The sequence below is a fragment of the Aquarana catesbeiana genome, linkage group LG01, assembly GCF_042186555.1.
Source record: "Aquarana catesbeiana isolate 2022-GZ linkage group LG01, ASM4218655v1, whole genome shotgun sequence".
Lineage (NCBI taxonomy): Eukaryota > Metazoa > Chordata > Amphibia > Anura > Ranidae > Aquarana > Aquarana catesbeiana.
This window is the reverse complement of record NC_133324.1, coordinates 780,898,064-780,921,038: the sequence shown is the minus strand read 5'-3', so window position 1 is coordinate 780,921,038 and position 22,975 is coordinate 780,898,064. Positions and strand designations below refer to the sequence as shown.

Here is a 22,975-nt window from a genome sequence, read left to right as displayed (position 1 = left end):
GAACTACTAGGAGCCGCCAAAGATAGCCGAAGCTGAAAATCTTCAATCAGCTGTACACGGCGCCTGCTCCCTAGGTCCAGGTTCAAGCCCCACCATCCAAGTGGACCTAGAGGGAGAATAAAAAAGTGCCGAGCGAAGCGAGGCTGTGCCCGAAGCATGGCAAGGGGCCCTCTTACAGGCGCCGTGTACAGCTGATTTCCAACTATTCGGCTTCGGCTATCTCCACCGGATCCTACTGCACAGGCACAGCGCCTGCGCAGTAGAGGGGGGTGCTTATCCGCCAAGGGGAACTTTCTCGGCAGAACACCGGCAAATGGATGTCCGTCAGCACCCGCTGATCGTCGGGAAAAGAGGCTGGACTGAGCTCTGCCTATGCAAACAAGGCAGAGCTCCGTCCCGACAGCAGGGATGTCATGGATTTTCTTTCTCTGCAAATCAAGTAATACAATCCATCACATCCCTTAGTAAAAGCACCTCACATAGTACACAAAAACACTCATTAGGCACACATTTAACTCTTTGATCTCCCTAGATGTTTAACCCCTTCCCAGCCAGTGTCATTAGTACAGTGACAGTGCATATTTTTTAGCACTGATCACAGTATTAGTGTCACTGGTTCCCACAAAATGTCAAAAGTGTCAGTTGGTGTCCAATTGTCCCCCGCAATATCACAGACCCGCTATAAGTAACTGATCACCACCATTACTAGTATCAAAAAATAAAACTTCCAGTATATATCCCATAGTTTGTAGACGCTATAACTTTTGTGCAAACCAATCAATATACGCTTATTGGGATTTTTTACCAAAAATATGTAGCAGAATACACACTGGCCCAAATCTATGAAGAAATTTGATTGATTTTTTTATTAGAATTGTTTAAAGTACACCATATTGTGTTTTTTTTTTTTTTTTTTTCAAACTGTTGGTCTTGTTTTGTTTATAGTGCAAAAAATAAAAAACGCAGTGATGATCAAATAGCACCAAAAAAAAGCTCTATATGTGGGAAAAAGGGACATAAATTTTATTTGGGTACAGCGTCGCACGACCGCACAATTGTCAGTTAAAATAATGTAGTGTTGCATTACAAAAAATTACCTGGTCATGAAGGAGGGTAAATCTTCCTCAACTTTCTTGTGTTTGTTGCCATAAATGAGATCATAGACACAGATGCGTTTACAGAATTAAAACTGTGCCTACAAAAAAGGCAGCTAATTCCACAAAATGCTGTCAGTGGGCACAATCACAGCTGTGTCTAGAGTGCCCCTAATGTCATTATGCAACAGGGGCGGACTGACAACTCATGGGGCCCCTGGGCCAGTGGTGTATTTAGGTTTTGTGCTGCCCTAGGCCTGACTAAACTCATGCACCCCCTCTAATTTAAATACGACCCACCCCTTGCTGCCGAGGCCACACCCCTTCCTGTTTAAGACCCACCCTATCATCTGTAAAAAACACCCCTTCCTCTTTAGGCTCATTTGGCACCTTTCAGGGGGGAGGGGGGAACAGGTACCTGTTTTTGACAGGTACCCTTCCCCACTCCTTGGAGACTGCGCTGCCCCCTCTGAAGTTCGGCCCCCCTCCTCCTTCCTCCACTGGGGCATTCAGAAAGTGCAACGCGCTTCGCACATGTGCAGTAGTGAACCGTCCGGTCTCCCTTACCATGAATGATGGTGGCAAAACCCGAGAGCCAATCCGAAAATCAACTGAGGTGTCGATATTGCGGGATCCCTGGACAGATAAGTGTCCTAATATTAAAAGTCAGCAGCTACAGTATTTGTAGCTGCTGAGTTTGAATGTTTTTACGGGGTGGGGGCGGGACTCCTCTTTAATGAGTTTGCATTGATTTCAGCATTGATGGAGCACCTTATTGCAGTCGGGATGAGTGCCACACTCACATCAGGGTCCTCCCTTACACCAAAGTCCCAACATTCTCCCTATACATCACAGTCGGCAGAGTCCTACCTTATGGCAGAACCCCCCCCCCGTGTGTCACCCTCTATCAGTGTCCCCTTACACACACCTTTGTATCTTAGTGCTTGGTGTGGCAGGCAGCTGGCAGGAAAAGGCCTTTAAATTAGAAAAAAAATCCACTTGTTGCAGGCTCTGAACTGCGCAAGTGAGTCTTAGAACCAGCGAAATAGTGAACTGCTGTGGTTGGTCTCAGATCTGGCAGTGGGGCATGTGAATAAAAGCCATGCTTGATGTGTGCCGTATCACCGCACAGGCACACACCCAGACCTGCCCTGCTGCCTGATCTGAGGCCGGGCTCAGCAGTTCACCATTCAGCCACCTCCGAATGGCAACAAGTGGATTTTTCACGGGCATAGGATTGTTAGATTGACTTCTGTTTAGCGGCAGTAGGCACAAATGAAACATACAGTATACATACACATAGACACACACACACATTATACATATATACACATAGACACCAGTGGCGGTGCTCAAAATTGAAAAAAAAAAACCATCAATTGCAGCCACTGTGCCCATCAAACGGAGCTACAGTGCCCATCAAACGCAGCTACTGTGCCCATCAATTGCTGCCACTGTGACCATCAAGCGCAGCCACTGTGCCATCAAACGCAGCCACTGTGCCATCAAACGCAGCCACTGTACCCATAAATTGCCACCACTGTACCCGCAAATTGCCGCCACTGTACCCATCAAACGCAGCTACTGTGCCCATCAAACGCAACTACTGTGCCCACCAAGCGCAGCCACTGTGCCAAACGCAGCCACTGTACCCATAAATTTCCACCACTGTGCCCATTAAACGCAGCCACTGTGCCCATCAAGCGCAGCCACTGTGCCCATCAAGTGCAGCCACTGTGCCCATCAAACGCAGCCACTGTACCCATCAATTGCTACCACTGTACCCGCAAATTGCCGCCACTGTACCCATCAAATGCAGCCACTGTGCCCATCAAACGCAACTACTGTGCCCACCAAGCGCAGCCACTGTGCCAAACGCAGCCACTGTACCCATAAATTTCCACCACTGTGCCCATAAAACGCAGCCACTGTACCCATCAAGCGCAGCCATTGTGCCCATCAAGTGCAGCCACTGTGCCCATCAAAAGCAGCTACTGTGCCCATCAATTGCCGCCACTGTACCCGCAAATTGCCGCCACTGTACCCATCAAACGCAGCTACTGTGCCCATCAAACGCAACTACTGTGCCCACCAAGCGCAGCCACTGTGCCAAACGCAGCCACTGTACCCATAAATTTCCACCACTGTGCCCATCAAACGCAGCCACTGTGCCCATCAAGCGCAACCACTGTGCCCATCAAGTGCAGCCACTGTGCCCATCAAACGCAGCTACTGTGCCCATCAATTGCCTCCACTGTGCCCATCAAGCGCAGCCACTGTACTCATTAAGCGCAGCCACTGTGCTCACCAAGCGCAGCCACTGTGCCAAACACAGCCATTGTACCCATAAATTGTTGCCACTGTGCCCAAACGCAGCCATTGTGCCCATCAAACGCAGCCACTGTGCCCATCAAGCGCAGCCACTGTGCCCATCAAACGCAGCCATTGTGGCATCAAACGCAGCCACTGTATCCATAAACTTCCGCCACTGTGCCCATCAAATGCAGCCACTGTGCCCATTAAACGCAGCCACTGTGCCTGTCGAATGCTGCCAGTATGCCCATCAATTGCTGCCAGTGTGCCCATCAATTTCTGCGAGTGTGCCCATCAATTGCTGCCAGTGTGCCCATCAATTGCCACTACTATGCCCCATCTAATGCTGCCAGTGTGCCAAAACGCAGCCACTGTGCCCATCAAGTGCAGCCATTGTGCCATCAAACGCAGCCACTGTGCCCATCAAACGCAGCCATTGTGCCCATCAAACGCAGCCACTGTGCCCATCAAACGCAGCCATTGTGCCATCAAACGCAGCCACTGTAGCCATAAATTGCCGCCACTGTGCCCATCAAATGCAGCCACTGTGCCCATTAAACGCAGCCACTGTGCCCGTCAATTGCTGCCACTATGCCCATCAATTGCTGCGAGTGTGCCCATCAATTGCTGCGAGTGTGCCCATCAATTGCTGCCAGTGTGTCCATCAATTGCCACTACTATGCCCCGTTTAATGCTGCCAGTGTGCCCATCAATTGCCGCTACTGTGCCCCATCAAATGCTGCCAGTGTGCATCGCCCGACACTTACCTGTCTCACAGCGGGTCAGCGGCAGTATCCTGCATGCTCCTCAAGTGTTCTTCCGTCCTCTCTATCAGGTGTCCAATCATAGCGCTTGATGCTTCAGCCAATCAGGTGAGAGGTAACAGACCTGAGCACCTGATTGGCTGAGAGGCGGTTCAGTGTTAGCAAAGTGAATTCCTTCACTTTGCTAACACACAGCTGAGTGAACAGCGAATGCCCAGCATGGCGCCCACTGTCCACCTTTTTGGGCGCCTATTAGTGCCTACGGCTCTAATCAGGTGCTTCCCAAAAGCACCCCGCTGCTGTAATTCAGGTGCCCGGAGCCCAAAAAGGGGCAGCTGGATAGGGGGTGTCAGCTACGACCATAGATAGATTCATGCAATCCATGAATCTATCTATCTATGGTGATAGAGAGGTGCCAGGAGAGAGGGGGCAGCGCCCATGCGCCCCTTATGGACGCACCGCCACTGATAGGCACAAAGTATACATATATACACATAGACACACAGTATACATATATACACATAGACACACAGCACACATATATAAACATAGACACAGTATATATATATATATATATATACATATATATATATATATATATATATATATATACACACACACACATATATAGACACACAGTATACATATATAATATATACACATAGACACACAGTATACACAGAGACACAGACATACACCATACATATATACATATACACACACACACCGGCACTTTTCACCCAAAAATAAGCCTAAAAGAAACACACTGCTGCCATCTCCTGGCATGCTGGGACTTGTAGTGCCCCAGCAGCTCACAGACACTTTAGGCGGTAATGCAGGAGAGGAGGGGACTGTGTCTGTGTATTGGTGGGCAGATAATGAGTAGGCAGGGTAGCAGAGATTGGGGGAGAAGTTCAGAACATCCTTCCTCCAGAAGCAGGGCACTTCTCACACAGAAAATCGATCTAACAGCTTCAGAGACCACCAGGGTAAGCCACTGACAAAAATACAATCAGTTCAGCTCAGCAAGCTTAGCTTCCAGCAGGTTGTAGCCCTTCCCACACTGCAGGCTGTGTCCCCTCCTCCCTCTCCTCTCCTCCAGATGTCGGCAATCTCCTGCTCTGAAATCAAATGAGCCACGGGGAGGAAGGGGGCGTGTACACTGTGTTCTCATTGGCTGAGGAAACAGTACAGAGGCGGGGCAGCTATAGCCTCGTTTTTTTTACAGCAAAATGATGTCGGCAAGGGACATTTCAGGGACAGATGTAAAAAAACACAGATTTTTACAAACTGTCCCTGCTTTTACTGAGGCTGTCCACCCTGATGGGGTCCCCTAGTGGCATGGAGCCCACAGTCTATGCCCTAGTGCCCGAATGGTCAGTCCATCCCTGTTATGCAACATTTGACACTGCTGTGACTAATGGATTTCCAGCATGGAAATTATGTACAGCTATAAAAGAAACAAAAAGCAGAATACAAAAATTATGATTTTTGGTCAAGAATAGCTTATCAGTGCCATTATTAACGAGACACATCCAGTTAGCATTTTAGGCAATTTTGTATTACATTGTTTTCAATTCACAAAATGACGCATGGGGCTGTATGTTTTGTGAATGGTCAGGAAGATATCTGCTAATTTGTCACATCTACTTGGACATTATTTCGTAAAAGTAGCTTTACCTGTTGTTTGTCTCTTAACATTTTAAATGTGACCTACCCATCGTCTGAACCACTGCAGAGGATTCCTTCTCTAAGTGGAGACCACCGAACGTGGAAAACTTTTGCTGTATGTCCAGTAAAAACCTTCAGAGGCTGGTCAGAGCTGGTGGCTAAATAATAAACTCTCACATTTTTATCTTCACATCCAGTTGCAATCATATCTCTGTACAATGGAAGTAAAGCAAAACAATTACAGGCACAAATTTAGAGCATTTAAAATTCTGTAAGATGATAAAGAATTTGGACAATGTGAGATAAGGGTGTAAATATTATAGGCCTCAGTGTGGGACAACAGGACAACTAATATGATCTGTACTGACATACCTTCCCTGTCCGCCACTGAACTTCCACCATGTTACTAGATCCCAAGTGACCACTATAGTTAGGCTGAGGCCAGGCCCACTTTGCCTTCAGTTCCACAACAGTTGTTGAGGCTCTACAGACCAAGGTTATCATGGAGGCTTTCCTGCAATTCTATAGAAAACTTTATGAAACTCATGCTCAATACGAACCCAATGATCTTGTACACTATTTAGGTTCTATCCTGCTACCTTGTCTCTCCTGAAAGCATCAGGGATTCTTGGATTCAGATACCTCAACAGAGGAAATTGATCACACTCTTTTCTCATTTTCTAAACCTAAAACCCCTGGCCTAGATGGTTTTGTACCAGGGGCGTTTGGTTCTCAGGCTGCTGTCTCTCTATGGGGAAATATTGAAGCAGGGTCTACTTCCTCCATCAATGATAAAAGCTTTAATCATTCTAATTCCCAAAACAGATAAAGATCCCCTGTATTGTGATCTCACTAATATAATCTCACTAATTAGTACAGATGTAAAATTCCTAGCAAAAGTTTGGCTAGACAATTGAACTTGGTTGTTTCTAGGGTTATAGGCTCCACAGAGGTCCACATACATATCTAGTGACACTTTAAAAACCTTTAAATCTCAACCCCTGCTCTTAGGGCTGTCCTGGCTTTGTATACCCACAAATTTTTCAACTCTATTGAATGGCCCTATATGGCTAGCTATATGACCAAAGTGCTGTGGAGCCTTGGGTTTTGTAATACATTTATATTTTGGGTTCAAATTCTATACAATCATCCTACTTCCCAAATCAGAATTAACAATAATGTAGCTGACCCATTCCCCAGGTAAAGATGTGCAAGGTAGGGATGCCCCCTCTCTCTTCTCCTGTTTGCCCTGGCCATAGAGCCTCTAACAGCATTGATTAGCTGCACTCCATTGATCACAGGTATCCATGTGGGTACACTGGAAGAGAGAGTGTCTTTGTACCTAAATTATATGCTAATATACTTATTATATCCCCAACAAGCCATTGAGAGAATTTTGGGTGTGATGCAGGAATTTAGTGTTTACGTAAACTTGAACAAGTCATATATTATTTTGATGGATGAGGTTACTAATGTTGACCTTCTCACTAGTTGCCCTATACAACTCATTGACAAGTTTAAATATCTGGGTATAGTAGTTCAAGTGGTTGTAAAGGCTTCTGTGTGCTGCTCCCCCCCACTGCCCATTCCCCTATTACTCACCCCCTCTCGATCCAGCGATGTGATGAAAGCCTCGGCTGTCCCGGGACTCCCTCTCCTCATTGGCTGAGACAGCAGCAGGAGCCACTGGCTCCCACTGCTGTCAATCACAGCCAGTGAGTCAATGAGGAGAGAGCGGGGAGGCAGGGCTGAGCTGTGGCTCTATGTGTCTAATGGATGCAAAGAGGAGGGCTCGGGAGTGAGCATGCACCAGTGCCCCCATAGCAAGCAGCTTGCTATTGGGGGCACAGGTCAAGAAGGAGGAGCAATGTGCTCCAGCGGGAGACCCGAGAAGAGGAGGAGCGTGGCTGCTCTGTGCAAAACCATTGAACACAGCATGTAAGTATAACATGTTTATTTATTTTTTTTAAAAGCCAAACCTTTAATACCAATTTCAATTATTGCTGGTAAAGTATATTGACAATAACCCTGGTTATCGCAGAGTTCAAGTGAACACTGACCACTTGGACGAATCTCCCACTTATGCTGTTGGGGAGGGCTAACCTTTTTAAAATGGTGTTTCTCCAAAAACCCTTGTATATTTTTTCTAATTCCCTCGTGTATATATCCAAACTTATTTTTAGAGAATTGAATTCTGTAATTAATACATTTTATTGTATCAAAAATCCCCTAGGATTTTATTAGCTATTCTTTAAAGTATAACTAAAGGCAAAACTTTTTTTAAATTTTGGATAGAGTGGTGAGGGATTATAATGCTTGTCAGTTTTTATTGCTGTCTGTGCCCCCATTAAGCAGATTTACTCTCTCTATTTGTCCTGTTTACCATTATCATTAAAAGATTGAAAGTAAAAGAAAATCCCAAATTTTGGGTTGTCCCCAGAAAAGTAATAGAGGGTAAATCTTCCAATGTGGACACTAGTTATGGTAACCTGGGGGTCCCCAAGAAATTTACTTAATTTGCAGAGATTTCTCTCTTGCTTCCTGTTTAGCTATGGGACAGGAAGTGAAGGTAAATCTTCGCATTGGGACGCAGATGTAAAAAAAAAAAAAAAAAACTGACAGGGGTTATAACCCTCTCTTGCTCTATCCCCCCCCCCCCCCCAAAAAAATAGGATTTTTTATAACAGCTTACCTGTAAAATCCTTTTCTTTTGATGTACATCACGGGACACAGAGCCACAGTAATAACTGATGGGTTATAGGGTATCACTAGGTGATTGGACACTGGCACACCCTAACCAGGAAGTTCAACCCCCTATATAATCCCTCCCCCTACAGGGATACCTCAGTTTTGTAGCAAAGCAATATAAGTGTATTAGAAGAGGGGCGGGACCTCTGTGTCCCGTGATGTATATCAAAAGAAAAGGATTTTACAGGTAAGCTGTTATAAAAATCCTATTTTCTTTCTCGAACATCACGGGACACAGAGCCACAGTAATAACTGAAGGGATGTCCCAGAGCAATGCTATCTGAGGGGGGGGGGGAACCACAACCAAGTAGGGTGCAATCCACACCTGAGGACCCTGTACCGCTGCCTGCAGCACACTACGCCCAAAGGCGATATCCTCATGCCTTCCCACATCCACCTGATAAAATCTGGTGAATGTATGGACTGAAGACCAGGTTGCGGCCTTGCAGATTTGAGCCATAGAGGCCCGGTGATGCACTGCCCAAGAAGCACCAATAGCCCTTGTGGAATGTGCCTTGATCTGAAACGGAGGAATCTTCTGTTTCAAACCGTATGCTTGAATAATCATTTGTCGAATCCATTTAGAAATGGTAGCCTTTGACGCTGCCTATCCTCTATTGGGACCCTCTGGCAGCACGAACAAAACATCCGTTTTGCGAATTTGAGCAGTTGCTTCCAGATAGGCCTTGACTGCTCTTACTACATCCAAAGAATGTAGTGACCTTTCTTTCGAAGAACAGGGATCTGGAAAAAAAGAAGGCAGAACAATATCTTGGTTTAGATGAAAATCTGAAACCACCTTCGGTAAAAAACTAGGATGAGGGTGCAATACCACTCTATCCTTGTGTACAATCAAATAAGGCTATTTACAGGAAAGAGCTGCTAATTCTGATACTATTCTAGCAGAAGAAATGGCTACCAGAAAAATTAACTTTCTTGTCAACAAGACCAAAGGAATCTGACGTATTGGTTCAAAAGGCTGTTTCTGTAAAACAGACAGAACCAAATTTAAGTCCCAGGGGTTTAGGGGCGCCTTAACCGGAGGATTAAGACGCGTCACCCCCTGCAAAAAATTTCGGACCAAAGAATGTGAAGCAAGCGACAGTTAAAAAATTACTGATCAGGCCGAGACCTGGCCCTTGATGGTACTCAAGGCCAGCTTCATCTCTAATCCCAATTGTAGAAAATCAAGAATTCTACCTATCACATATTTTCTAGGATGCCAACCCCTGGATTCACACCAGGATACATAAGCTTTCCAGACTCTATGATAAATTACCCTGGAAGCTGGCTTCCTTGCATTGATCAAGGTAGATATCACAGGACCTGAAAGCCCACGATTCTTCAGAATGTGGGTTTCAATAGCCAAACCATCAAATTTAGCATTTGTAAGGCAGGATGGAACACTGGACCTTGAGACAACAGGTCTGGGCGTAACGGTAGGGTCCACGGGAAACCCACCGTCATCCTTACTATTTCTGCATACCAAGTCCTCCTGGGCCAGGCGGGAGCTACCAGAAGTACCGACTTCCTTTCCTGCCTGACCCTGCGAAGAAGTCGCGGCAGTAGCAGAATAGGCGGGAATGCATAAATCAGTGAGAACCGATACCACGGAATCACCAATGCATCCGTCCCGTATGCAAGAGGATCCTTTGTCCTTGCTACAAATCTGTCTATCTTTTTGTTGAATCTGGATGCAAAGAGATCTACATCTGGGACCCCCCATCTCTGGCATATGGCCCAAAAGACGTTGGGATGCAGAGACCATTACCTTGGGAGTAACTGCTGGCGACCTAAATAGTCTGCCTGCCAGTTCTCTATCCCTGGAATGAAAACTGCTGATATGCATGGCACCTGCTTCTCTGCCCAGACTAAGATCTGGTTCACCTCTCTTTGAGCAGCTCGGCTCCTGGTGCCTCCCTGATGATTGATATAAGCCACTGCTGTGGCATTGTCGGACTGGATACTGACTGGGTAACCCTGTAGCCTAAGAGTCCAGGCTTTTAGGGCTAGATATACCGCACGGATCTCTAGAATGTTGATGGGTAAGGTCCTCTCGAATTTGGACCATAACCCCTGGACCGCAGACTGTTCCAGAACTGCTCCCCAACCCGAAAGACTGGCATCCGTTGTTACCACCGTCCAGGTAACCGGTAGAAAGGATTTCCCCTTCTGCAGGTTTTCGGGTATTAACCACCAATTGAGGCTCTGACGCACAGCATGAGGCAGGTGCATCGGAAAGTCTAATGCCTGAACCTTTTTGTTCCAGGCCGACAGGATACTGTGTTGCAGCAGTCTTGAATGAAACTGAGCATAGGGAACTGCTTTGAATGAAGACACCATCTTTCCTAGTAGCCTCATACAAAGGCGGACAGAAGGACCCTTCTTGGTCCTGATTACCAGGATCAGCTCCCTTAAAGCAGTGATCTTTGCCTGAGGTAGAAATACTTTCTCCTGGCTTGTATCTATGATCAGACCCAAATACTCCAGTCTTCTTACTGGTTTTAGAAAAGATTTTTCTAGGTTGAGAATCCAACCTAGGTGTTCCAGATACTTGACTGTGGTGCTCAAGTTCCTGTTCAAAGAGGCTACCGACCAGTCTCTCAAGAGCAGGTCGTCTAGGTATGCTATGACAGTTATACCATGAGCCCCTAATCTGGCCAGAGGAGGAGCCAAGATCTTTGTAAACACTCGAGGTGCAGTGGCTATCCTGAAAGGCAGAGCCACAAACTGGAAATGGCGCCCTCCTATCTCGAAGCGCAGGAACTTCTGATGAGCAGGAAAAATGGGCACATGCAGATATGCATCTCTGATGTGTATCGATGCCAGAAATTCTCCTCCCTGCAGGATGGAGACTACTGTCCGAATTTATTCCATGCGGAAGGACCGAATCCTTAGGAATCGATTCAGATCCCTTAGATCCAAAATGGGTCTGACACCCCCATTTGGCTTTTGGACCGTAAAAAGATTGGAATAGAAGCCCAATCCTTGATCCTTCGTGGGGACCACCATAATGACCTCTTGCGACAAAAGCCGCTCTAACGCTAGAAGGAGCGACTGCTTTTTCTCTGGATCCCTGGGGACATTTGATCTAAAGAAACGAGGCGAGGGGAATTCTTGGAACTCCAGTTTGTAACCTATGGTTACCGTGGAGATTACCCATCTGTCCTGGAAGTCCTCCTGCCAGAGCTTTGAGAACTGTAGCAGTCTTCCCCCCACTCGAGTGAGCGGGGGTGCCCCTTCATAAAGAAGCCTTAGTGTCCTGTCTAGTAGACTTCTTAGAAAGTGTTTCCACCGCTCAGGCTGACACTGACCCAGGTGTAAGTAGCTTACCTGTACTTTCTGCATGACAGTCTTGTTGTTTTGATGATCCCATTTTTTCAATAAAGTGAAGTTTTTTGACTACATCCAGTGTGCGGCATCCAAATCTTCTCCTCCATTCAAGCCTAGTAGACTTCTTCCCCCAGGACTTCTTTTGTCCCTTGACTCTTGTTTCTTGACCCAGACGGAGGAGGCCGTCGCGACTGCCTGGAGGCTGACGCCCCAGGCACGGGGGAAAGAGTCAGTTTGAAAGAGGGACGCTTACTCTTTCTCTTAACAGGTAAAAGAGTGCTCTTCCCACTAGAGATCCTTTGGATATAGTTATCCAAGTCTTTTTCAAACAGCCTTGCACCACGAAATGGAAACCCAGCCAGGAGCTTCTTACATGGTGCCTCAGCTGACCAATTTTTTAACCATAAGATTCTACGCATATGCACCAACCCAAGTGAAAGACGAGAGGTTTGCATGATAGAATCTCTGATGGCGTCAACAGCAAAACATAAGCGATAACAATCTCATCTAATAAGCAGACTCAGACCTTATATTATCAACATTATAGAGCATGTGTTGAAAATGACTTATATAAATCCACTGATTAAAAAATATAAAGTGACAAGTGCCAAATTGTGCTATATATAAAAAAAACGGTGGTTATCAAACCATTGTGCAATAATGTGCAAAAAACATTAAAAATTGTGAATCATCATTTATGTATAAATCCTCAACTGTATATCAAAAAAAGTTCCATATACTATTTAGTAAGAAATGTTCACAACAGTAATGCAATGTGCAGTGCAACAAATTCCCATAGAAATCATATAACGTGTTTTCCAAAAGATTCTCCTTTGATAGTGAAGAGCCGTGCAGTAGTTATAGGCAATCTCCCCCCAATGTGATTGCACTCACCGGAGCACTCTACCCCTGCAGGGGTATGAGCGTATGATGTTAATCCTGTTAATCTCTCCTACGAGTACCGGTATCCTTCCACGTGGCCCAATCCAAATCCAAAGCTCACAGAGAGGGAGGAGGTGGGGACTCACTGTCCCTTGCTATGATACAGATTCCAGCTGGACATCCACTTTAATGTGTTAAATAAAAAATAAAAAGTTCCACATAGCGTGACTCTGTTTATAAATAATTAATTTATTTGTGTTAAACAGTCCAACACTAAGACTGAATACACACTAGCAAGTTAAAGTGCTTAAAAATGGTATATTAAAAGAGGAGAGGGAGCTTGCAGGCTCATAAACTCTCCACACGATCCGGGGACGCAGCGCTACTATGAACCGCCGCTTGCGTTCCACCGGTCAGGTTTCCGGAACCACGATACACAGATATACACAGTTCATAGTAGCGCTGCGTCCCCGGATCGTGTGGAGAGTTTATGAGCCTGCGAGATCCCTCTCCTCTTTTAATATACCATTTTTAAGCATTTTAACTTGCCAGTGTGGATTCAGTCTTAGTGTTGGACTGTTTAAATTTATTATTTATTCTATGTGGAACTTTTTATTTTTTATTTAACACATTAAAGTGGATGTCCAGCTGGGATCTGTATCATAGCAAGGGACAGTGAGTCCCCACCTCCTCCCTCTCTGCGAGCTGTGGATTTGGATTGGGCCACGTGGAAGGATACCGGTACTCGTAGAATCGGAGAGATTAACAGGATTAACATCATATGCTCATACCCCTGCAGGGGTAGAGTGCTCCGGTGAGTGCAATCACATTGGGGGGATATTGCCTATAACTACTGCACGGCTCTTCACTATCAAAGGAGAATCTTTTGGGAAACACCTTATATGATTTCTATGGGAATTTGTTGCACTGCACATTGCATTACTGTTATGAACATTTCTTATTAAATAGTATATGGGACTTTTTTTGATATACAGTTGAGGATTTATACATAAATGATGATTCACAATTTTTAATGTTTTTTGCACATTATTGCACAATGGTTTGATAACCACCGTTTTTTTATATATAGCACAATTTGGCACTTGTCACTTTAGATTTTTTAATCAGTGGATTTATATAAGTCATTTCCAACACATGCTCTATAATGTTGATAATATAAGGTCTGAGTCTGCTTATTAGATGAGATTGTTATTGCTTGCATATACAGCTGATAATTCCCTCTGCCACTAATTAAGAATTGATCACTTTATAATATATATTGATTTTTTGGCTGTTTAAATACTGCACCTCTTTTTTTACTTTTATGAAGGGATTGCATCACGCACTAGAACACCTGTCGCTTTTAAAATGTAGTAATATTTTATAGTTTACACTTTCTGTTTCAACACAGCGCCATTCCCTATACTTTGATTCTAACCTCTTTGGGGTAACACTGAGGTGTTCCCTACTCACATAGGGGGGCAGCAGTGGTTTAATAGTCTGAAGCGCGGATCCATTGATAGATTTAGCAAAACATAAGGCCGCTGGAAGGTTAGCCAACCCCTGGGCCTGCGGTTCAGGTAAAACTTTGATGACCTGCTTAACATGGTCTCTTAAGTATTGACAGACTCCAATCGCTGCTACTGCAGGTTGAGCCACTGAACCTGCTAAGGCGAAAACATCCTTCAACAGGGATTCCATCTTTTTATCCACAGGATCCCTGAGCATCTGAGCATTGTCTACAGGAAAAGTCAGACTTTTATTTACGGAGGAAATGGCGGCATCAACGGCCGGTATTCCCCACATCTTAATAAACTTTTCTTCCATAGGATAAAGTGTTGAAAACTTTTTCGGTGGAAAAAAACATTTATCTGGGTGATCCCACTCAGAATAAAGGAGCTTTTCAAGTAAATTATGAACAAGAAAAGCATGTGCTGTTTGAGGAGGCTTCAGTGACCCCAAAGAAGAAGAGGGTTCTTTAACTGCTTCAGATACGGGCAACTTAAATGTGGAGCGGACCAATCCAGCAAGGATCTGCACTAAGACTTTCTCATCCTGAGAAGCTGAAGAGGGCCCTTCTCCACCTGATTCCTCAGAAGAGGAATCATACGTCCCATCCCAATCCTCGGAAAGGGATTCTTCTCCCCTATCCCAGAGCTCCTCTACCCGAGGGTCCTGGGTAGCAGAGGAAGGCCTAGTGCGTTTTCTTCCACTGAGTGAACATGTGATCACGGCCATTAATCTTTCCTCTAAACAATTAATGGTTAAGGAAAAAACCTCCTGTGTAATGTATACAGGGGCTGAAGTGCCAGAAGCAGGTGTAGCCCCTGACCCCAACGGCTCTCCCTGGCTAGCCGTCCCTGGCCCCTCGGGGGGGAGGATGCTGCAGACAGGGGGCCCTCAGAACCCAAAGGAGATCCCCTAGAGCCTCTGGTTCTTGGGGTATTTGAACCTCTTCTACCCATAGTGCAAAGCAACAGGGTGGAGGTATCACAAAATGAACACTGACTGCTGAGCGATGTAGTCTTAGCAACAGCCCTGCTACCAATGCCCAGTCTAGTGTTTCCTTAGTAAATGCTGCCTAGGAGAATGCCTGTGTCCCACCTTACAGCGACCGTCAGCTCTGTGTCCCTCCAAAGGCTGAGTGCACCTGTAAAGTGTGCCTTTTAAAGCCTTGCAGCCGGCAATGTGGGCGTCTAAGCATGCTGGACGCCACGCTGACACTCCGCCCCTGCTCTACCGCCCCCCCCCCTCGTTTTTTAAACAAACGTGCACTTCTCGCGCGAGCCGACCCTCCGGGTTAAACGTGGAGGAAAGGCTGGGGGTGGGGAAGGAAGGAGAGAGGCCGGCAGTGATGGGGCCTGCACGTGGCAATGGCGGCGGCGGCGGTGATAGTGCGGTATACCACCGCCTCACAGACCACCTGCGGCCTCCCTATTCTGGGGGGAATATCCAGAGGAGAACCCCCCATCCCATCCTACCTGGAGCTCGGCTGGAGGAGCTTGTGCAGCGCGAACATCGAGACAGTCAGCATGAGAAGGTGTGTGCTCTTGGCAGCCCCCGGTGGCGACAATAGGCATAGCATGCATTTACTTAAAGGAGAAACCTACTAGAATTAAAAAATTTTGTGGAATCTCCCTTACCTTATCCAGCCGCAGGGTTCTGTTATACAGACCCAATCTTCACCTCTCACGGTGGGCTCCGTTTGGAAAAACCTTCAGAGACTGGGGCCCCCTACGGATAGGGGGATCCGCAGTTCTGGGCCTGTAAAGCACCCGGCCAGAAATAAGGCTAGAAAAACCATTTTCTGAAATGCGGGGTCCAGCTCTCTAAAAAGAGGAAGCGTTACAGGTAAAACCTCGTTTCTTCAGACACGAGGCCTGGGTACCATCCAATTCGGCCTAGAAAGGACCCTTTGAAATGGATCCGGTTCGCCTGGCCTGCCCCAGTATAGGATATAGGATATTCCCTTTGGAGCTCAGCACAGGACATCTTTACACGTCCAACACCTAAGACACTGGCTAAAAAACTGAGGTATCCCTGTAGGGGAAGGGATTATATAGGGGGTTGAACTTCCTGGTTAGGGTGTGCCAGTGTCCAATCACCTAGTGATACCCTATAACCCATCAGTTATTACTGTGGCTCTGTGTCCCGTGATGTACGAGAAAGAAAAAAGTTTTGCCTATAGTTCTTCTTTAACTTCTACCTCTCCGGGGTGGGCTGTCAATGCCAGATCTGCAGAGATATTATTATGCCTCTCAACTGGTGTATGTATATTGGTAGTTGTTTCCACAGTAGATCAACGTGACTATGGCTACCGAAGCAGCTTTATTAAATCTCAACCCTTGAAAATCTTTACAAATCTCTGAGGGAGTTTCCCTTTTGACCATTACCTTAAAAATCTATCAAATATGTCTGACTCAACAAACAACTCAAGTCTTCTTTCCCAATTATCCTATTTGGTACAAACCCGAGCTTCCTGATTTCTTAACAATCCCTAATGCCTTTCAGTGGGCCAGATCAGACTTAAAATATCTACATGGACTATATGTATGGGGTTGCTTTAAAGCCTTTCATTGCACTACAACAGGAACTACTGTTTCCCCCCACAGGGCAGCTGCAGTATCTCCAACTAAAACATGCTGTAGAGGCCCAATTTGGTTTACAAGACATTGTATTTTTGCCCTCTACCTTAGAAAAAACCTTATTGCAACCATCTCATTCAGAATAATTTCCAGATTGTATGGTATTTTATCATAGGGTACACCATATAGACTTTCTTTAATCAAGGAACAATGGGATGAGGATGAAGTTTATGCCACCTATTTTTGCACAACTATCTCTGCAAGAAACAAACTTGTATGTCATTTTCATAGGGTCTACCTTACAACAATGCAGTTATTCAAAATGTAGAAAGGGGACAATGTCATAAATGCCAAGTAGCTGATAGGGATCTTATACATATGAGCTGGAACTGCCCTATGGTTACGACTAGTGAATACTGTCCTTCCTCTTTACAGAAAAAAACATAGGAGACCAGAGGTTGCCCTGCTAAATTTAACAAGATTTGGGAGGATTGGGTATCGTGTCTCAATTCGTGTAAGCAACTTTACGTGTCATCTACAACCTAATTGTATTGACCACATCACACTTACCAATGGTTTCTCTAATATAGGGTAGGAGTTCTGTTACAGCATAAATGCACACATTTGAAGGTTGTTTCACGCTTTGTCAATGACTATTATGTACCAAAAAACACAGCTGCCTACTGTTTTGTGGTTCTATTTCATCTTCTTTCTTCATCATTTTACAGATGTGTGTGTTAATCCTGCCTTTATATGTTGCTGTTACATATATACAGTGTCTTGCAAAAGTATTCACCCCCTTGGCATTTTTCGTATTTTGTTACCTCATAACCTGGAATTAACATGGATTGTTTGAGGATTTGCATCATTTAATTTACAGAACATGCCCACAACTTTGAAAATGTTTTTCTTATTGTGAAGCAAACAACAGATAGGAAAAAATAACAGAAAAAAGTCAATGTGCATAACTATTCACCCCCCTAAAGTCAATACTTTGCAGAGCCACCTTTTGCGACAATCACAGCTCCAAGTCGCTTTGCATAAGTCTCTATGAGCTTGCCACATCTTACCACTGGGATTTTTGCCCATTCCTCCTTGCAAAACTGCTCCAGCTCCTGCAAGTTGGATGGTTTGCGCTTGTGAACAGCAATCTAAGTCTGACCACAGATTTTCTATTGGATTGAGGTCTGGGCTTTGACTAGGCCATTCCAACACAATTACATGTTTTCCCTTAAACCACTCAAGTGTTGCTTTAGCAGTGTGTTTGGGGTCATTGTCCCACTGGAAGGTGAACCTTCGTCCTAGCCTCAAATCACACACAGAGTGGTACAGGTTTTGCTCAAGAATATTCCTGTATATAGCACCATCCATCTTTCCCTCAACTCTGACCAGTTTCCCAGTCTCGACTGCTGAAAAACATCTCCACAGCATGATGCTGCCACCATCATGTTTCACTGTGGGGATGGTGTTCTTTGGGTGATGTGTTGTGTTGGGTTTGCACCAGACATAGCGTTTTCTTTGATGGCCAAAAAGTTAAATTTTAGTCTCATCAGACCAGAGCACCTTCCTCCATACATTTTGGGAGTCTCCCATATGCCTTTTCGAAAACTCAAAACGTGCCATTTTGTTTTTTGCTGAAAGTCATGGCTTACTTCTGGCCACTCTGCCATAAAGCCCAACTCTATGGAGCGTAAGGCTTATTGTCATCCTATGTACAGATATTCCAGTCTCTGCTGTGGAACTCTGAAGCTCCTCCAGGGTTACCTTAGGTCTCTGTGCTGCCTCTCTGATTAATGCCCTCATTGCCCGGTCCGTGAGTTTTGATGTGCGGCCATCTCTTGGCAGGTTTGCTGTTGTGCCTTGTTCTTTCCATTTGGTTATGCTAGATTTGATGATGCTCCTAGGGATCATCAAAGATTTGGATATTTTTTTATAACCTAACCCTGACTTGTACTTCTCAACAACATTTTCTCTTACTTGTTTGGAGAGTTCCTTGGTCTTCATGGCAGTGTTTGGTTAGTGGTGCCTCTTGCTTAGGTGTTGCAGCCTCTGGGACCTTTCAAAAAGGTGTGTATATGTTACGACAGATCATGTGACACTTAGATTGCACACAGGTGGACATCATTTCACTAATTATGTGACTTCTGAAGGTAACTGGTTGCACCAAAGCATTTTATGGGCTTCATAACAAAGGGGGTGAATACATACGCACATGCCAATTATCAGTTTTTTATTTCTTAAAAATAGTTTTATGTATATATTTTTCAAATTTTACTTCACCAACTTAGACTATTGTGTTCCGATCCATTACATATAATTCAGATTAAAAAAACATTGAAACAAAGGCTGTAATGTAATAAAATAGGTAAAAAGCCAAGGGGGGTTAATACTTTTGCAAGACACTGTATTTCTGTGGAAATACTATTTTATATGAGATGATATGACATGGATAATTGTACTATGTAACGGTGAACCTAGATTTGCTAAAAAATACAATAAAAATTAGGGAAACATTTCAGAGCCCCCAGGGGTCTGAAATATTTATGAACTGAGCACTGGCCCCCTCCCCTCCTCTACTGGTCAGTGAGGATGCTTGAGATGGAATGGTCCTGGCCAGAGCACCATTTTCTCTACAAAAGTCTCCTTGATTTTGGGGCTACTGGAAAACTCATCATACTGGGTCAAAGTATGTGATGGGAGTGGATGTGCGGGATGTGACGCACAAGAGGTGGGGGAGGGGCCTGACAGCGGTGCTGTGTAAGCGGGCGGCGGATCCTCTCGTGATGGAGAAAACAACAGCTGCACATGAAGCGGGGTGCCGACTACCTTGCCGGAGCCGTAAGTAAGACAGCCGGCTCAGCCCGGGATTTTCGTGCGGGCCGAATACGCTCTCCTTCCTGCTCCCCCTCTGCCATCCTGGATCTGTTCCTGGCGAGAGCACCTCCTGGAGCCGTCCCCGGGGCCGTCCGGCCGTCCCTCCGCCCCCTCTAGCTTCTCTGACATCCCCGGGTTCCGCCCGGTGGAGCCGTCATTCCAGCCATATCATCAGCCGTACTGCAGCCCCAAAACACAGTGAGCAGCAGCGGACTGTTGGACAGCCTTCTAGATATATCCAGGTTTTGCCAAGGGTAGAGGCAGGCTGGAGATCTTCAGTGAAGTTTAACCTGAGAAGCCGGAACTGCAGTACTAAGTGAATCCCTGGAGGGATCCTCTGGGAGAGAAGACCTGCACTATAAGGTAAGGTATGTAGAGATCTGTAGCAACCTTAAGCAGGACTAAAATATGATATGCACCGGTCGCAGAGGGCTGTATAAACACATGCAAAGCACCTGGTGATTATATTGCAGCTTAATGTTAAATTGGTCTATGGAAGTTGCTGCGCCAAATTATGTGTTAAGATTCTTTCCGTAAAAAAAAAAAAATATATATATATACACAAAATATCATAGACGCCGGATTGTCTGGACTTCTGCTGGAGTCATTGCGGACCAAGGAGTTCGTAAAAGTGGCTAGCCCTGAACTATTCAGTGTTTAATTCTACACCAAAGGTAACAAGAGCGAACCATTGATCGCTGGGAATCGCACAGTTCTGTGACACGTGCGCATTAAGGAGAGGGAGGGAGGCACGGAGAGTGGGAGGGATAGGAGAAAGAGAAGTGAATAAGCTCAGCAGTACCGGAGAGAGAGGAAAGGTTGGCGAGTGGTTGAGATCATGCGAGGGCTCCCTCAAAGAGGGGCGGAAGCAAAGAAGCCAAGAGAAAGCCTTAACTCAAGCTCCATCCAAAAATATCTGAAGGCAAACCCGGGAAGCCCAAAGAGCCCAGCACAAGAAAGCAAACAGCAGGGAGGGAAGGACAAGAAGAAAGATCCAGGAAAGAATAAAAGCGCTCACGGCGGAACACACAGCGAGGAAGGGAAAGATAGTAGCCTGGAGGAAGAAAGCAGCATGGAACCATTACCAACAAAAACTGAAATACTAGAAATGTTTGCTAAGTTGGAAAATGTAATTAAATCAGAGATCCTCAATGTCAAAACTGATATGGGCCACCTGCTGAAGCGAGTGGAAGTAGTGGAGGAAGTTTCAGAGAAACAGAATCGAGAAATAATCGAACTAAAACAACAAATAAGGAATTTACAATCGGCCCACTGGGACACACTCTATAAAATAGAAGAGCAAGAAAATCAAAGTCGCAGACAAAACTTAACATTGCGGGCCTTACCGGAACAACATGGTGAAGACCGGCTCACCAAAATAAAAGCTATCTTCAACCCAGTCTTAGACAGAGGTCCAGATGAAGAACCGAACATAGATCGGGTCCATAGGATAAGGAAACCCCCAAGCGTCAGTGAAGATACACCAAGAGATGTCATTATCAGATTCCACCATTACGAAGATAAAGCAAGGATCTGGAGCAATCTTAGAAGAGTTCAGCCTGTAAAATTTGACGGGGCAGTGATCCAGATCTTTGTCGATATCTCGGCGGGGACCCTATCCAGGAGACAACAGTTAAGACCCCTGCTGGAAGTACTGAGGAAGGCAAATCTAAACTATAGTTGGAGTTTCCCTACATCATTGAATGTAATGAAAGCAGGCAGAACAGTCAGACTGAAACACATAGAGAACTTACAGGACTTCTGTAGAGAGCTGGACATTCCTGTCCCAGTTATGCCTAATTTGGCAGAAGTAGATCGTGAGCGTTGTTAGGTCACTAATGGTGTAGTTTGATGTACTAGATCAATAATATTGAAACAGAGGGTGAGGGTTAGGGGAGGGCGGGGTGGGGGAGGGGTGGGGGGAATTTGAGGGAGGGGCGGTGCCCTTTGTAGGAGGAGTTGACGGTCATCTCGCCGCCCGCTTGCCCTGTCTCTCCACCCTTGGGGGGAGCAGGGTGACCACGGTGACCCGCTGTCGGAGTCACACCCCAATGCTTTGGCTGGACGCAGGCAGAGATCAATGGTATTCCTCTGCTGCGAACTTGGAGCCAGGTATTGGCTGGCGGGGGGGGGGGAAGGAGGGTGGGTGGGGTGGAGGGTGGATGGTGGGGGAGTGGGGATTGGGGTGTGGAGGAAGGGGGGATGGGATCCGGTCCTGCAGGGGCTTCGCAAAGGGGTTCTTAAGGAAACACGTGGCATTGTGATGAGGCCCCATCATAAAATAAGGTGAGATGACAGAGATCACTTGCTTAACATACAATGTAAAAGGGTTGAACTCCCCTTCTAAGAGACAGGGTGTTAAGAGAGATAGAGCATTACAATGCAGACGTAGTGTTTCTTCAGGAAACTCACCTCTTCCAGGACACATATATTAAGTTGTTTTCCAATTGCTTCCCAAACTGGTTCTATAGTGACTCTCCTATAAAGAGGGCCAAAGGAGTGGCAATCGGGTTCTCAAAACGGACAAAGTTTGTTCTCTTAGAAAGGAGCGCAGATTTGGATGGCCGATATCTCTTTTTGAAGGCGAGGATCGGAGAAAGGATTTTCACTTTAGCAAATGTATATTGCCCAAATAAAAATTCGATCGAGTATCTGTCTCAAGTCCTGAACAAGTTAATGGATTTCAGGGCAGGAGAGGGGATACTGGCAGGAGATTTTAATTTTTGCTTATATCCAGTGCTGGACAGTACATCTAAAGTACAGGGAGTAAGTAGGAAACTCTTAAAAAACATAGGGTATAAATTACACAACTGCCATTGATGATTGATGTTTGGAGAGTACAGCACACGAAAGCTAGGGACTATACTTTCTTCTCCTCAGTCCACGGGTCCTACTCAAGGTTGGACTATTTTATGGTAGACCACAGGTTATTAGAATACGTAAAAGATACGAAGATTGAAATAACCACGTTATCAGACCACGCCCCAGTTCTGATGAAGGTGGGGATTCCAGGATCCGGGAGGTCCCCATTTTCATGGCATTTGGACGAAAAACTAATCGATAACCCTAATATTAGTAGTAAACTACAGGAAGAAATCGAGGGGTTCCTTTCGATAAATGACACTGGTGAGATTTCTGGTTCAGTCTTGTGGGAGGCATTAAAAGCCTATATAAGGGGCATTTTGTTCTCAATAGGGGCTAATGAAAAAAA

The 22,975-nt window shown here is 45.5% G+C and overlaps 1 protein-coding gene across 11 annotated transcripts in view; it reads right to left on the bottom strand.

Annotated features, from left to right (window-relative positions):
- The window catches only part of WDR17 (WD repeat domain 17), a 187,724-nt gene that overhangs the window by 71,486 nt on the left and 93,263 nt on the right, over positions 1-22,975 (bottom strand). For all 11 annotated transcript variants that reach the window (XR_012236779.1, XM_073606568.1, XM_073606651.1 and 8 more), the window contains one exon: positions 5,889-6,053. Coding sequence is in view for 10 of the 11 variants with exons in the window: in XM_073606568.1 (XP_073462669.1) it covers positions 5,889-6,053 (165 nt within the window). In the remaining variant the exon portion in view is untranslated. The remainder of the gene's footprint in view (positions 1-5,888; positions 6,054-22,975) is intronic.